General features: G+C 38.2%; 1 protein-coding gene across 1 annotated transcript in view; it reads left to right on the forward strand.

Moving 5' to 3' along the window:
• Positions 1-18,508, forward strand: part of LOC146005413 (torsin-1A-like) — a 65,848-nt gene that overhangs the window by 2,892 nt on the left and 44,448 nt on the right. The window contains exon 2 of the mRNA XM_083144654.1: positions 17,919-18,184. Coding sequence (XP_083000780.1) covers positions 17,919-18,184 — 266 coding nt within the window. The remainder of the gene's footprint in view (positions 1-17,918; positions 18,185-18,508) is intronic.

Genomic DNA, 18,508 nt, shown 5'->3' on the forward strand with positions numbered 1-18,508 from the left:
AGAGGTGTCCAAAGGATAGTAAATTTTTACCGTGGTAGCAATTGTTCAATATATGCTTCCGTGGTTAGGTTAGGCAGGCTAGGTTTGGTTCCCCTAGCATTAAAATAAAGTCCCTAAATGCATTCTACTAAGGTTCCGATTTACTTCTACATTCATTCCCACGCTTCTACGATATTTACTTCACTTGTCGATGGAGAATATCTTGTCCATGAGAAGTGCGTAAGGTAATTTTCAAGTTTTTTTTCAACATAAATAACTTTTATCGAGTCCAAACAGTGCTCATTACTTTAAGGAAGGTTCAGATTTCGTGTGACAATGATTTCCAAAATTCTACGATAATTAGTCTTTGTGCTAGGAGAAATTGGAAAACAATCGGAACCGTTACCGAGCTAACGTCAATGGTTTGTGGGGCTAACGTTGATGGTTTATGGGGCTAACGTTGATGGTTTATGGGGCTAACGTCGATGGTTCGTGGGACTAACGAGAAATTAGCATAATTTCCAATCTGGCCACGAAAGTAGATATTTTTCGGTGAATGAGATTGAAACACTGAATTCACAAGCCAAATCGACAAAACACTGCCACATTGGGTGATGAACCAGTACCCTATCGCCATATTGTGTGTTAGAGAACCGAGAAAAGGAAGAACATTAAGTACTTGTAAATGTAAGAAATAGACATTATTTTCATTAGAAATTCATTATTACACCTAAGGAAATGTTCCGCAATGCAGAATTGTATGTTAGCAATGTAAAAAAGTGTGAAATAAATGATTTCTAGGTGTCTCCACTATACGAAACTAGTACCGAAATGGGGAGAGAAAGAAAAAATGTGAATTGTTGTTCTTTCGTATTGGTCAAATTTAAGTAGTGTAGCTAGTCTCCAAAGTATTTTCTTCCAAGTTTGTATTTCTTGATGTTATTAGCAATATTATTAAAAAGTTATTAACACTATATACTGACAATTCACAAAAGCAATATCAGCGAGAAAATAAAATACAATAACATGCTGTACTGTAGCTTTATGTAAAAAAAAAAAAGAAAATACTGTAGTTACAAAAATGATAATATATTTTCACTTGCTATTTATTAATAGATAATACCTCTGGAAAAATCTGATAAATAAACTGAAAACCAGGATATGGACAGTATTTTATGCTCAGAACCTCCGTGGAGGCCATCTTGGATTCCTGACGCCATGTACCTTCTTTTGACACATTGTCCAGCAAAACACCTAGTATTTTACCTATGATTGAATGCCTCAAAATGAAGGCATCCTCCATACACATGTCTTCCCTTCATTCAAGAACCCAACAAACTACTGAAGGAGATGAGGAGACTTGGTCGAAGTTCTTTGTTAATGTCTTCTTCTTTGATGTATAACGTCACACAGGCCATGCACCACAATAGTAGACATGAACAAAGTATCACGGGCAGTAATTATTTGCCTTTATATGCCGAAATGTCAAAGTGTAAAATATTGCTTAGAATCCTCGCAGAAAAGGGTACGGAATTCTTTCACTGGATATATCTCCATAACAGTGCAAGATATGAAAAAAACTGTAAGAATATTTTTTGTTCAGTTTTCAATTCTGAAGAAAATATGTATCTATGCAAAATTGTCAAAATCGAAATTTTAAAGGAATTATGATCGATTGAATTTGTTGGTGCGTGGTGAAGCAGCAGCCATTTTTAATTTATGGGTCCCTAGAAAACTTAGGCCCGGTATGCTAGATGTCTACCCAAGATTTTCCCCTTTCTTTAGGAATGCCCTAGCAGTATCAAAAGAGAAAACTCGTTGACCTCAAAATTTCTGCGGGTCTTATGACCAGGATCTGGCAATATAAAATAATTGCTTAGAATCCTTGCAGAAAGGGTACAGAATTCTTTGACTGGATATATCTCAATAACAGTGCAAAATATGAAAAAAAAAAACCTAAGAATATTTTTTGTTCAGTTTTCAATTCTGAACAGAATCAGGGCGGCGACAGACCTGGAAAACTGGGAAAAGTCAGGGAATTTGTGAGGTCAAAAAAGGTCAGGGAATTTTGCCTTTATTGACTTTTTTTTTTATTTGATGCGATGGTATGAATGTGTCAGGCATTTGCTTGAAAGATGATGTTATGTAGTGCTGCATGGGAACAGGAAATCCTGTTGCTAAATATCGGCCTCAACTTTTAGTCCCCTTTTATGCACAACACAACCACAGTGTCAGAACAGAAACCAGTGATGGGAGGGGGGGAGAGAAATTTCTGGAGGGGCAGAAAAATTGATAAGCCTCTAAATATCACGTGGAAACTGCATTGAATTATCATTTTTCTTGTCTGTATGGAAGTAGTAGGCCTAAGGGGACAGAACAGCCAACAGATGGGGGGGAGGGGCATTACCACTGTGGCACTGTCCGATAGTTGTTGGACATCGTAGCATGGCATTTTGTTGGACATTCTGAAGGAACATGAAAATGCAACATCTGACAAAAATTCCATGCATAAACACAGCCTTGTACGAGACTCGTACATCCGAGTTTGTCTCGTGTGGTACAACATTTCCTTGAAGAAATATTTTGGCTCCTTATATGCATGCAATTTTTGTCGAACAGTTTGCTGTTCGATACTTGTCATTCTGCAACATCCGACAAGAATCACATGCATTGCACTCTCATGAATCCGATGTTTCTTGGATGTTCCAGTATAACATTTTTTAATCATTTACAACGTTTGTCGGATGCAATATCCAACAAAAAATGAAGCCTTAGTCTCCTGCACCACTGCAAATATGCTGCTGGATTTTTTTTACTCTTCTGACTCACTTAATCTTGTTCAATTTAGAAAAGCGTACGAAGGTTTTCTTTCATCATCCAGGCGTAATACTGGGTTTGCACAAGATAACATTCGTTTACAATGACATGGAACTGCAATTCCATGCCAAGAAGAATCCAACAAATCAGGATGTTGAATAATGTCACGAAATTGTAAAACAGAAATCTGCATTGGTAAACATTATATAAATTGGACAAGTGCATGATGCTCCCAGCCTAAACTTTTCTGGAACACTCGTTTTGGTCCTGTTTAACTCGTGGAATGTCCAATATTATGAAATAAAATTATAATAATAAATATGTAAATATTTTAATATCATAATTACTAGAATCATTCAATCCTAAAAGCAGATCACTTTCTTCAGTAATTGACTTTTCTCGACCAGATCTGCTAAATTTTCACTTTTCGTCTACGAGAGGCATCCTAAAGTAAGTTCCAATTAGTAGGGACCTTGATTTTTCGCAAATGCAATAATAATGAAAAATGTTAATTGCTGCGAGGTAGTGTTTATGAATGGGCAGTGATGTGTGGACACATTTTTCACCCATTTGAAATAACGAGAATTTGGCATACTAAAATGAATTGTTGGCATTTTTCGCAAATTTTAAGAATGTGCTTAAACAACGAAAAATACCTCGAAATTAAGCATTCTTGTCTTTTTTAGGCTTAAAGAAACAAAATGTGCCATATTTGTGTATCTAGAACATTTTGCACCCTTCATTATATATGGGGAAAATTCCCTTATCTAAAACCCTTACTTTAAAAGTAAGAAAGGGGTATGGAAAATAACTTTCCCAAAATAACTTCCAATGTATCAAACTCTCTCAACAGATGTACCCCATGTGACCTACAATGTAATGCAATAGTATAAAAACACCATGAAGGTATAATTTTAGTTATACAGGGTGGGCCATATTGATGGGACACATTTCAAATGCATATGTGAAGCATGTAGGAAACAACATTTATTACCAAATATATAGAAAACACTGCCAAAGGACGGGAGTTTTGCACTGTGTTCAGTGTTTGAAGATTACATGAGATGGACACCACCTTGACGAGAACATGCTTTGGCTCTAACAGTCATGTTCAGCATAGTTTTGCGCAGGGTTTTGGCTGGAATGGCTGCTATCTCCCTTCAGATTTTGTCCTTCAGTTCATTAATGGTAGTGGGCCTTGTGGTGTACACCTTGTCCCCCCTTCCCCCAAAGGGCACTTCCCTCCCTGAGATTTCTGGAAAGGCTTCACATAATTCAAATTTTGAAATTGTAGCGTGAAAACATGGATGTGAAGTGCCGTGAAAGACAGCAGATTAAGTGCCTAAGAAAACATTCTTCATACCCGAAATGAGACGGCTTGGCCTAAGGGACATGTGGCTGCAGCAGGATGGTGCCACTACTCATACAGCAGTAGTGTCAATGACAACCCTTCAATGACACTTCCAGGGACGGCTCATCTCGAGATTTGGTGATGTCCATTGGCCAACCAGATCCCCGGATCTAACTCCACTGGACTACTTCCTGTGGGGTTACCTAAAGGACAAGGTGTATACCACAAGGCCCACTACCATCAATGAACTGAAGGACAAAATCTGAAGGGAGATAGCAGCCATTCCAGCCAAAACCCTGCGCAAAATATGCTGAACATGACTGTTAGAGCCAAAGCATGTTCTTGTCAAGGTGGTGTCCATCTCATGTAATCTTCAAACACTGAACACAGTGCAAAACTCCCGTTTGGCAGTGTTTTCTATATATTTGGTAATAAATGTTGCTTCCTACATGCTCCACATATGCATTTGAAATGTGTCCCATCAATATGGCCCACCCTGTATATGCCACAAAATGCTCTAAAATGAAAATGTGAATTTTGGGGAAAATAACACTGAATAGTAAAAATAAAAAAACGAATAACACCATTTTGAAAGAAAATAAAAGATCAAGGTCCCTACCGATTAGGCATAAATAAAACAAGAATATCAGTAGTAATTAAAAGCATTAGTTACAGTGACTCCTAATCTAATTTTCGGCATAATCGCCACTGTTGTCCTGGCATTGGTCGTAGCATGACAATAAATTTTATGTCCCCATGGCATGTGTGTCTGACAGGAAAGACTGGAACTATCTGTACTGCAATGTAGCTGTCAAAACCTTGTCCTGCCAGAAATCTCTTCAGTTGAACAAAGAGATGAAAGTGGGTACATGGAAGGCCAGGGCTGTACAGTAGGGTTATGACTAAAAACATTTTTGCAAAATTTTGTATTTCCTGTGGTCGAAAATGATGAGCTTTTGTGACCTCATTACTAAAAAATAATTATTACAGGTGGCTCTAAGAAAAACTTCCCGCACCAACCCGTTTCAATTTCAGTGTGTGTCACAAGAACTGTATGTACGGTACTGTAGCCTGTAGCTACTAAAAAAGTAGATCTTTATAATATTGCTCACGATAAAATTACTAATAAGATGTGTTTATATTTTTAGTAAAACATTATTTAAAATGATACGTGTATTTGTATCTGTATGTAGTTACAGATTATGCTAATTATACAGTGTGTGTGACTGTTGGTGGGTTCAAACAGTGAGGATTCATCGGAAAGAGCATCAAAATAAATTTTAAATTTTTATAATCCTACATTATCAATAACAACTATTTTTGGGGCTCTTTCGAAAAATACTACAAACAACATTTGAAAAGGACATTATTAATGTAATAATTAGTAAATTAATGTAGTAATTATTAAATGATTATTTATTAAGTGACAAATTGTGTATATTTTCTCTTATTTTCAGGTTTGGTAGTTCAATATTAGTATTATAATGGCATATTATAAATCAAGTGATGCGATTAAGAAAAATGCGTAATCGTGGATGCAGAATGTAGCTATTGATGCAACAATAAGACGAGATGTACCTATAATTGAAACACTTAGTTCTTTTACTCCATTTCCGCGAAAGAAAGACATTATTGGTCACTATCATATACTTCTGGAAACAGAGAAAGATAAGAAAGAAAGAATGGCTATGATAACTGGTGAGCTTACTGTTCTGGCCTGCATGTACACAGCTGTATGGGGTCTTGCACATTGGATTGGCCTTCATTGTCTGATCATACTATCACTCATGATGTCAGGTCTGTACACCTCACATGATTGCTGGTGGCTCTATGCCGGATTCTGAGTGTGCAAAAATCTGATTACCACATGTACCTCACAGTCAGTGGGAGACTGTATGAGAGCTGCCACCTTTAACCCAGAACTGTCCTAAAATGGCTGCGTTTTACTGCACCAGATTACAGCCACATGACACTTCTTCCTGCCTGCATATGTGTGTTACGTTCCGACCACTAGCGCCATGAACAGGTGCCATTGGAACTTTTTCCTGGATGTCCCTCGTACATAAACTTTCGGAAGCTGTTATCAACATCGTGTTCCTGTTTTAATATTTGATTAGCAAAATCAGGCACCTTTACAATGCAGTAGATTCCCCTTCCATAAATTGCTTGCATTTAATTTTTAATACATATATACCCTTTTCACCAGTAATAATGGTATAAATGCATGTTGGCAGTTTCACGGTATTTCACTTGGATATACTGTGAATGTTTGTACTGAATGAGACATCCCATTGATAATGTAAGAGAAATGTGACACTTTGTTTTGTATGATTCAATTGTTTCACTTGTGTGCAAGGGTTAAGTTGTTTGCTTTACGTAGAAAAGATAAGTAGGTTCGTGCACTGAAAAATGAGTCTGCACTCATGGTTCTTGCAAGCAGGGGGTTCCAAACCTCAGTGGAAATATCAACATATAATAACGAGAAAGGCTAAAAATTACAAAATTCCTTTTTGCATTAATCATTTCACTATAATCTCATTTAGTCGTAACTTTAAAAATGATCAAATATTTTATTGAAAAACTGGCTGCATATGAGAAAAATCCCACAATTCCTCTCTAGTTTGTGAATAGCAATAATTTTCCAAATTTACTGTTTTGCAGTTTGAATGCAAGTCATAGAGAAATTAAGTCAATTTCGTGGAAGCTAATATAAGTACTTAATATACCTGGATCTGTATGATATTCTTATTTCTATTTGCAAAACCATGAATGTACTTTATAATTATCAGGAAAAAATCTAAATTTTGTCCTGGAAAACCTGGAAAAGTCAGGGAATTTCATTTCTGCTTGTCTGTAGCCACCCTGATGAACATATCTTAACACAAAGTTGTCAAAAAACAATTTTGAATTTATGGGCCCCTAGAAAACTTGGGCCCGGTATGCCAGATGTCTACCCAAGATTTTTTCATTTCTTTAGGCATGCCCTAACAGGATCAAAAGAGAAAACTTGTCTACCTCAAAATTTGTTCGGGTTTTGGCCAGGGACCAGATTATAATATCTATGGTACTGCAGTGAGGTTTTACATTAAATAGGCAATGACCTTGGTGTTTACCACGGAGAAAGATTATGCCCCTTCCCGGTTAAAAAAATTGACCCTGACGTTTGGCAAGTCTTGCGATGGCTACGTAATAATATCACGCTTCGCCACTGTTTACTGTGTGTCTAAATGCACAAGCTATAGAGCCAGATTGAATGCTTAATCAAGCATTGCATATTTCTTGTAAAACTATTTTTGTGTTACAGTTAATCATAGAGTGACCATGTTTTCAGAAAGGAAAAGTAGGACACTATACACAGAAGCCCCAGTGTTTATTTTTTTAATATTGTTTCCTGGTTCACCGTTCCAAACACACACATAAAACCAAGGTTGGAAAATACATATATAGTTTAAACCAAGATGGTCCATTCCTTTAAACAGGGTGGCGACAGACCTGGAAAACCTGGAAAACCGGGAAAAGTCGGGGAATATGAGGTGTCAAAAAAAGTCAGGGAAATGTCAGGGAATTTCGTCGTCATTGACTTTTTTTAATTTTTTTTAAATTTATTTATTTAAAGATATCGTGATGGAACGCTGCACGGGAACAGGAAATCTCGTTCGTAAGTTTCGGCCTCAACTTTTAGACCTCTTTTATGCGCAACACAACCACGGCGCCAGAAACCAGAGATGGCAGGTGGAGAGAGAGAGAGAAATTTCTCTCGCCCGGGCTTCTCGGCGGGAATTTTAATTTCGAACTCTCTTTGGAGGAAAATTGTTATAACGCGGGAACTATGGGAGCAATCTACTTCGGATAAGTTTTGTTTTTCAGCTAAAACATCATAGCATGCAACTGTGTACGCCTAACCGAGGAAGGGGGTTTGGGGGGCGCGACCCACGAATTTCAATGGAAAGAAACATAATAATCTTGAGTTTGCCCTCTCTTCTCGCACTATTTTGGAGAGAAACAGCGAACTTTAGTATTCTTTTCAAAGAATGGACATTTCCCAAGAGAATGAAAAATGTTTCATGTTCTTGGGTGCCATACAAGTTGAATAATAAGCCAAAATATGATTTTTTTTACGAAAAAAGGTAATTTCCAGTATTTGAGGAAAATTGTTATAACTCGGGAACTATGGGAGCAATCTACTTCGGATAAGTTTTGTTTTGCAGCTAAAACATCATAGCATGCAACCGTGTATAATTCAGAACGCCGAACTGAGGAAGGTGGGTTTGGGGGCGTGACCATTGAATTTCAATGAAAAAACAAAAATCTAGACTTTGCCCCCTCTTCTCCCACTATTTTGGGGAGAAGGCGCAAACCTTAGTATTCTCTTCAAAGAATGGACATTTCCAAAGAGATTGAAACATGTTTCATGTTCCTGGGTGCCATACAAGTTGAATAATGAGCCAAAATGTGAAATTCTGTTCGGAAATGTGGCATAGTTATGTTGCAGAGAGGGGGGGAGGTTGTTCATCAATATGAATTTCCCAGGCTTGTTCCAGACCTGTGTCAGAGTTTCCACCCAAACATAAGAGTATGAAGGTCCAAAAAGCACATTCATTTCATAATCAGCACCATGATACCGTATGGTATCATCGGGCGAGTATGACCTTACTCTGATGATACCATATGGTATCATCGGGGGAGTAAAGGTTAAGCCTCTAAATATTACGTGGAAAATGCATTGACTTATCATTTTTTCTTGTCCGCATGGGAGTAGTAAGGGGACTTGTCAACAGATGGAGGGGATGGGAGCGGGTGGCGCTATCCGATAGTTGTCGGACGTCGTAATAAGGCATTTTGTTGGGCAAACTGAAGGAACAATGAAACAAATAGGTTCCATTGATACATACGATTTTTTGTCGAATATCGCCACCCGACAAAGTACCTCACTACAACATGCGACAGAAATTGCATGGACTGCAACATCCAACTAAAATCGCATGCATAAACAAGAAGAGCTTTAGACTGCCAATATGCTGCTCGAATTTTGTTACTCTTCTGGCTTACTTCACCTTATTTAATGTAGCAGTGCTTACGAAGGTTTTCTTTCATCTTCCTGACGTATTACTGGTTTCGCACAAGTTAACATAAGTTTACAATGACATTGCACTATTCTTAGATATCAAGAAGAATCCAACCAAATTTGATATAATATATTGAATAATATCACGAAAAAGTGAAACCTAAATCTGCATTGGTGAAAGTTATAAAAATTGGCAAGTGCATGCTCCCAACCTCAAATTTACTGCAACACTAGTATTGCAATGAAATTAATGCCACTCTCTGTCCTGTCTGTTTAAACTCATGAGAGATGGTCATTAATCTCTCACTGAGTAAGGTTAATGTCCAATATTATGAAATAAAATACTAATAATAAATACCTAAATATTTTAATACCATATTTACTCGAATCATTCAATCATAAAAGCAAATCTTTTTCTTCCAGAATTGACTTTTCTCTGCCAGCCCTGCTAAATTTTCACTTTTCATCTACTGATTTATACGAGGGGTGGCCAGAAAGTAATTTCCAATTAGTAGGGACATTGATTTTTCACAAACACCAAAACCGTGAAAAATGGTAATTGCTGCGAAGTTATGTTTAGGAATTTGCAGTGATGTCTGGACACATTTTTCGCCCGTTCGAAAAATCGAAATAATGCGAATTTGGCATAAAATGCGAATTGTTGGCGTTTTTAGCGATTTTTTAAAAGAAATATCCTAAAACAACGAAAAATTCCATGAAATCCAACATTCTTGTCTTATCTAGGCCATGTTTGTGTACATAGAACATGCAAGTTTTCCAACATTTTACTCAAGAGTAAACTATAGAGTTATACGTACATGGAATAATTCCGACAGCCACATTAAATCATGTATTTCCCACGATTGTTTCAACTTCTATCGAAACCATTTGCATCACAGAGCAAAGGGGCAGAGTTTTAACAAGAGGTCGAGTGCGTATCTACCGTCACACGGGAGCCACATCTTTGTATTTGTCGCACGAGATATGTTTTGAATTACCAAGCTAAGTGCGCACCATCGGCATTTGTCGAGCGAGTAATAATGGAGCTGTCATTAGGGCGTCTGACTACTATGCGAGAGATCCGGGGGGAGAACCGGGATGTTTTCCACCTATTCAAACTGCTCCGGCGCTCACCCAGCATCATATGAAGCTGGTACCTTGAGGAAACTTTGAGGGATAAAGGTAGCCAGCAGCATGGTGCTGATCACATCACCCCTACCTTCAGCCCTGATCAGGAAAGTGTGGAACCCTAACTCCACATCCCAACTATACACCTTCGTAGAAAAGTGCAGGGGAGCACTTTACTTTTACTTCCTCAAAAATCTGTTCCAACATATCAAACTGTCACGAAAATACGTAGACCATGTGACCTACAATTTAAAATAATAGTTTAAAAGCACAATGGAGTATTACGTTTCGGTATATTTGGCAGATAAATGTTCTAAAACATTTTTGGGAAACGTAACACTAACAAGTCAAAAAAAAAAAAAAGGCCAATTTTTGGTGCCATAATATATCGGCATCTGTCACGTGAGATCGATTGATTTTAATTTTTTGGGTGCGTCGCCACTTATGGTCATTATATGCACCCTTCAGTATATACGGGGAAAATTCCATTATTTAAATTCCTTACCTTAAAATTAAAAAAGGGGTGAGGAAAATAACTTTCCCAAAATAACTTTCAAGATATCAAACTCTCACAAAGAGGCGTAAGCCATGTGACTTAAATTTGAAACAGTAGTTTAAAAACACCATGAAGGTATAATTTCAGATATTTGCCAGAAAATGCACTAAAATGAAAATGTGAATTTTGGGGAAAATAACACCGTATAGTAAAAAATAAAAAAAATAAGAAAATAAACCAATTTTTTTAAAAAATAAAAAATATCAAGGTCCCTACCGATTAGGCATAAATGAAACAAGAATATCAGTTCTGGCATTTGTCGTAGCCATAGGCGTAGCTAGAACTGTATATTTCGGTGTGCACAAAGAAAAATATGAGGTCTTGTGCCTTTTTAATAGCATATTTTGCAACACAATCACTTGGCTCTTTAACTGCACTGATGTTTGTAAAGGAATATAAATTCAATAAATAACAGTGTTGAAAATTTCTGAATATATGTAGTAGAAAAAATCAAATTGCATAGAAATTGCACACACAAAAAATGTTCATAAATGATACAAACAAATACATCAAAATACACGTCATCTATAACAAGAGACGTCTGTCAAAAGGTACAATGTTCTAAAACTCGTCAATAAATTCATTTTCATCAATAGACTAAGCTTTTTCTTGTTCCACAAATATCAAGAGCAGGGCTTCCAATCTATCCAGCTTCTGAGTTGCTCTTAATTTAGTTTTAACTTGGGTAAGCTTGGAGAAAGCTCTCTCTCACACGTGCAGCTTGTGACAGGTATAGAAGAAAGGCTGTGCAGTACAGAGTAGAATGCAGTAAATATCTTCTTTCTCCAATGACATCAAAAAATCGAAAATCTATAGACACTCGTTTCATCAGCGATAATGCACACGTTTGTACCAAGTAATGACATTTTCAACTTCTTACAAACTGTCGCTTATTTTCTCTCTGATTGAAATATATGTCTTTAATTCTCTTTGATGAAGCAGCCCATTAGGGTGTGCCTAGGCACACCGGGCACGCCCCCTAGCTACGCCTATGGTCATAGCATGGCACTAAATTTTGTATGCCCATGGTACTGGGTGAGTCTTTTAAAAGAGGCCCCGTGGAAAATGTGCTCCTTGCATGTAGGCAACCCTGGTACACCGAAGAGAGGGGCAGGGTAGAGAACAGTCCAGGATATCGATGCCAAGTAGTTTCGACAACATGACATAGAGGGGGATTGAAAAGAAAGTGTCCAATGATGACCTTGAGGCAGGCAGCGTGCAGGTCAGTTGAGTGTAGTTGAGCGGCGAGGAAAGTTGTGAGTGTGGTTCCGTGGGTCAGCATGGTGTCAACGGTGCAGCAGCGTATCTTTGTTGTCGAGACGTATGCACGCCTCGGTTCTTGGAAACAGTGTGCAGATTTGTTTACGACGGAGTTCGCGGTGAATGGAGTTCCAGCGAAGGCCCCAACGAAATCAGTAATGCAAAAACTGATTGCAAAATGGCGGGAAACCGGATCTGTGCTGAATAGGCCAAAAGTGCGTCCAAAGACTGTCCGCACTGAGGCAAAGGTGGGCGACGCAGCGCAGCTAATGATGCGCAGTCCATGAAAATCATCTCGGCGTTTGGCACAATAGTTGCAGGTAACCCAGTCAACCGCTATGCGGATCCTGAAGCAGGACTTGAACTTGCACGCATTCAAAGTTACCGTGATGCATCAGGTGCAGGATGTGAACAAGGCAGCTCGCGTGCAGTTTTGTGAGTGGTTTCTGTTCAATATTGCTCCGGAGGTACTGCAGGATGGTTACTTGTTCATTTCCGATGAAGCATGGTTCCATCTGTCAGGATACATAAACTCCCAGAACACGCGACACTGGTCAGGTGACAATCCACACGTGTTCATGGAGGTTCCACTGCACGCCCAGAAACTCGGTGTCTGGTGTGCCGTGTCGTCACGCCGCTTCATCCCCGTGTTTTTCCATGAGACTGTGAAATCAACTCGTTACATCAGTAACATATTCAACGTGTTTGTTGAACAACTGACTGAGGATGAGCGAAGGAACGCTTACTTTCAGCAGGATGGAGCCACGGCGCATACAGCATGTGCAACAATCACGCGCATTGAGTCAGTGTTCCCGCCTGATCGCGTCATCAGCCGTAGCACGAACCAACCTTGGCCACCTTGTTCTCCAGATTTATCACCCAGTGATTTCTTCTTGTGGAGAGCTCTAAAGGGACTGGTGTATAGCAACAACCCTCACACACTCGAAGAACTCCAGAACAATATTTTCACAGCTATCCAGGACATCCCGCAGGATGTCCTCGCCCGTGCTTTTCAGAACATGTGGTATCGTCTGCACACGTCCCTCGAGGTCAACGGAGGACACTTCCAGCACCTCTTCTAGGTAGGTTGTTGTCACGCTGTACTGTATTTACAGAAGAGATGTTTCATTCATTTACGTTTATGTCAAGTTGTCTAAACTGCTTGGCACAGATATCCTGGACTGTTCTCTACCCCGCTCTTCTCTTCGGTGTACCAGGTTTGCCTACACGCAAGGAGCACATTTTCCACGGGGCCTCTTTTAAAAGATTCACCCAGTATATGTGTCTGGCAGCAAAGACTGGAACTATCTCTACCGCAGTGTAGCTGTCAAATCCTTGCCTGCCAGAAACCTCTTCAGTTAAACAAAGAGATGAAAGTCTGTACATTCCAGGCCAGGGCTGTACAGGGAGTGGTTCAAGATCTCTCACCTGAAGTGATGCAAAGGGCCCGTGTGTACTCAGCTGTATGGGGTTGTGCACATTCGATTGGCCTTCCGTGAATTGTCTGCACCATCGTCTGACCATACTATCACTCACGACGTCCAGTCTGCACACCTCACACGATTGCTGGTGGCTATGTACCAAATTCTCAGCGTGCAATGTAGGCTACATCACAGTCGGTGGGAGACTGTATGAGAGCTGCATTCTTTAACCTAGAAGTGTCCTAAAACGGCTGCATTGCAACTGTATCAGATTACAGCTACATGCCACTTCTACCTGCTTACATGTGTGTGTGTCACTCTCCGACCACTAGTGCTGCGTATAGGCACCATTGGAGCTTTTTTCAGGATGCCCCTCGTATATGAACTTTCAGAAGCTTTTATTATTAGAGTGTTCCTGTTTTAATGTGTGGTTAGCTAAATCAGGTACCTATACAATGCAATTCTATAAATTCCTTGCGTTAAATTTCTAATACCTACATACCCTTTTCATCAGCAATAATGGTATAACTGCATGTTGTCAGTTTCACAGTACTTCACTTGGATATACTGTACTGAAGCAGAAATCCCATTGATAATGTAAGACAATATGACACTTTATTTTGTTCGATTCAATTGTTTCACTTATATGCAAGAGTTAAGTTGTTTGCTTTACAGAGAAGAAGCTTTATGCATTGAAAAAATGAGTCCGCACTCATGGTTCTTGTAAGCAGAGGGTTCCAAACCTCAGTGGAAATATCAACATATAATACCGAGAATGTATAAGGAGACTGATAAATTATAAATTGTATTTCTTAATCAATCACTCTTCACTCTTATCTCATTTAGTTGTAACTTTAAAAATAATCAAGTATTTTATTTTAAACTTACTGCGTATGACAACATTCCGTAATCCTTCCCTAGTTTGTGAATTGTAATAATTTTCCAAATTCACTATTTTTCAGTTTGAATTCAAATCATAGAGAATAGAGAAATGAAGTCAGTGTGAGTTTATTATTTCTATTTGCAAAAACATCGATTTAGTTTAGTTTGTAATTGTCAGGGAAAAATGTAAATTTTGTCCTGGAAAACCTGGAAAAGTCAGGGAATTTTATTTCTGCTTGTTTGTAGCCACCCTGTTTAAAGCTCTACGCAAAGTAGACAAAATGCTGGAGGCATCCCCCCAGTTAAGAAAATTTGCGTAAGCACCTCTTACTTAATATATTGTCTCCATGTTGAACCAAATAAGCATCCCCTCACCTAAGACTTTCCACTTCAAGCACTTTCTGAAACAGAAATGAATCCTGTGCCACATTGATTCATGATATTAAGGATGCAATGGTTAGAACCATCTTGATTTTAATCAGCCAGCTGTGCATAACATAGATATGAAAAGAAATGTTAATTTGGCAACTATGAATGAAATAGTATTTTACTACACACTTATGATCATCTGTAAAGGAAATAAAAGTCTTCTATTGACAAATCAAATGAGTCATGTTGTCTAAGAAACAAATAATGAACTTATAATACAATATTCTTATTCTGCTTCCAAACCTTTTGAAACATACTTTTCGTGAGAATGAATTGCTTGCAACCAAGTAGGGCTACTGTTTTTCAGAATCAACTCATGTGGGAGTTAGGTTACTTCATTTAGCAATTAAAAACTTAGAGTTTTGACTTGTGGGCTGTTCATATATTGTTTATAATTGAAAAAAAAAAACAGCCTCTGTTGGCGCATTTATGTCTGGTAAACACTTCCTTGGAATATCCACTCATCTCATGTCTAACCTTGTTTTGCTGTAACTGAACATTTTCGAATATTGTATTTCTACATATTCACAGAATTCGCATAAAGTACCTTCATGAACAGTGTGTATATGAAAATATGAATGTGTGCACACTACACTTTCAATAAAACTTACAATGCACTTCCTACTGAATTGAAAGTACTTTTGAACTCTGCAAGCTGATGATTCATGATATGCAGGGCATTCATAAAAAATGGACATATTTGGCTTTTTGGAGTCGCATTGCAGACCGCAGGACAAAAGTCTAAAAAAAAAGGACTGTCCTGCGAAAACCAGGATGGATGGTCTCCCTAAGTTACCATTACTTTGTTTCCAAAAGCAATATGTTACTGTTATTTTGCTTCCAAAAGTAACACATTTTGGTTACCATTACCACATACAATATAGAGATTTAATGTCTACACAAGTACCAAATTTATTTTTTGTAGTACATGTTTTCCCGGTGTAACTTTGCATGCAGAAGTTTACAAGAAACCTGTTTAGTCATGGCAAATAAATCCATCACTTCTGAATTCATGAACGTAAAGTAAAGTAACAGAACACCATTTCAATGACTCTTGTAATTGATTGAGTCAGCGTTTTAAGTCCACTTATGCTAATTGGGACTGGACCTACAGTTTAAAGTGAAATCTGAACCACTTTGTGCAGAGTATCAAACGTGGGACCCCTTGATTACAAGGCAACGACGCAACCACTGAGCCTTCAGGGAGGCAATTACTCGTGTTTTTTCAGTAACACGTTACTAACACAAGTTCTGAAAAAGTAATGGAGTAAATGTGTTATGTTACTTTGTGACTCTTAAAGTAAGCTAGGGTAAGTGAGCCTTGAAAATAGTATAATTTGATATTAGTTTTTACACTTTATGTAAATTGACCAGATCTTTTATTCGTACATTGTCTCATTGTGAAATTTCTAACCAATTATGAAGTTTAGTATGCATTTGAAAAGAAAGAAATCAAAGCTGATGTGGCCCAGTGGTCCACACACCTAGTTTTACATTTATAAAAATGCTGGACATGTGTGGTCTTATGTAGGCAATTAATCCGAGTAGCTAACAATTTTGCCCAGATTATGCTTAAAGATAACAGTAATGTACCTGAACATACATATCAATTTGTTTTATTTAATCAGTATCAGTATGTTTATTCATCAAGCAATAATGCAATAGATGCCATCATTGGTACAAATTTTACATAATACAAGACTAGCATAAAGATACATACATAAATACATAGGGCGAGTATGGAGAGGACAGTATTACACGTGTGAAGAATTCTAGAAATTTAAATCATATTTTGAGTGCAGAATAAAGTCATCTATTATCTCTTAGCCAGTCTTGCAGTACTCTTCTAAATTTTTCAAGGGGTGAATAAGAGCTGTCTGTGGCAGCAGATTGAAGATTTTTATTCCTTTGTGTTTGTAATTCTACCTTCAAGTTTTGAAGCATCTGTGGGCACGACTTCGACGGGTATGCCTACAATACTGACAACAGAGCATGTGGTCCCTTTTTCTTGACAATGCACCAAGTCACCAGTCTGTGGATGTCCATCAGTTTTGGCCTCCCAAGGGGATTGTTCTACTTGATCATCTTCCTTATTCTCCTGATCTGTCTCCTCCTGACTACTTCCTTTTCTGAAACTGAAATTGCAGCTAAGAGGGACCCAATCTGATGCTGTTGCAGACATTCAAAGAGCTTCGACCGAGTATCTCAACACTCTTTCCAACAAAGACTTCCAGAAGTGTTTTGACAAGCTGTATGAGCATTGCATTCAGTGTATTGAAGCACAAGGAATGTAATTTGAATAATATACACCCAAAATTGTCATGGTGTGTGAGGTTCATGTTTACTCGCCCTAGTCCGGAAAATTATGGGAGACACTATTGCAGACGGTAGGGCAAGAGTAACGTATGCAAGTTCCTTGCTTAGCATAATGTACGTGTGCTCCAACTTGGCAGGAGAATTGCGTCAACTCGGTGGGTCATACACTTCAGAGTATAAAAGACCGAAACACAATGTCTCAGCCCTTTCATTGCTCATATTACTATCATCGGTGGCCAATCATAAACTGTGCAAGTGGACTGTATCGACCTGGAGTCGACATGATGGGGTTTACAGCTGAGCAAGGTGAGTGAGTGGTAATTGCCTTACCGGTTACAATCCCTTCAAATATCCTGCATACAATTAAATGTGTGGAACAAGATGATGGTCTTTTTATTAACTATTTACTAATCTCCCAGTGCCGTCTCTATCACCCGAGATAATAGGTGTGAGCAAAGCTGGGGGCTGGAAATGAATGTGTTCTCTATGCCTCTAGCCAGCGACTATATGTCAGGGGGGGGGGGAGACTAAACTATATTCATCTTTTTCCTTGTGACAATGAAATAAAGTATGACAGAGATACGGCAATTCTTGAATCTTCCCCAATATCAGTGTGTTTTTTATGAATTTCAAATACAAAAATAGTTATGGAAATTTAGAGTTGTTGTACTATATGTTTTTTTTTCCATAAAGTAATAATTATTAATTTTTCAGGGTTAGAAGAATCTTTGGATTCCAAGCTTCATGGGCAACATATTGCTAAACAAGTGGTAGTTAAAGCATTAAAAACTCATATTGCAAAAGCTGATCCACAGAAGGCACTGGTTATAAGTTTACATGGGTGGACAGGAGGTGGAAAGACATTTGTGAGCAAGTACATACCTGATAGTATATATGTAAATGGCAATAGAAGTAAATTTGTTCATTTTTTCATGGGGTCATATAATTTTCCTATACATGAAAATGCTGATGTTTATAAGGTAAGCGTATTTCAAAAATTGTCAAGTCTGTGCAGATTTATGTTCTCTTATAGACATGCAGTGGTGCAGGAATGGGGGGAGGGGGGTACATTGTACCCCCTAAATTTTTGAAGGGGTACTGTACCCCCTAAATCTATAGATCTAGTTGTACCCCTTGTACCCCCCTCCCCTCAGATAATTTGACACGCAGAACCTATTTTCTAATCGCTCAATGCAAGAAATATATATTGTTTATGAGCGTTATCTTCCTTACCACAGGAATTCAAACCATTATAAACCTATTCTATGATATTGTGCTACTACTTAGTTCATTGATCTGTGTTC

Source organism: Lepisma saccharinum, chromosome 23 (genome assembly GCF_977018435.1).
Source record: "Lepisma saccharinum chromosome 23, izLepSacc3.1, whole genome shotgun sequence".
Lineage (NCBI taxonomy): Eukaryota > Metazoa > Arthropoda > Insecta > Zygentoma > Lepismatidae > Lepisma > Lepisma saccharinum.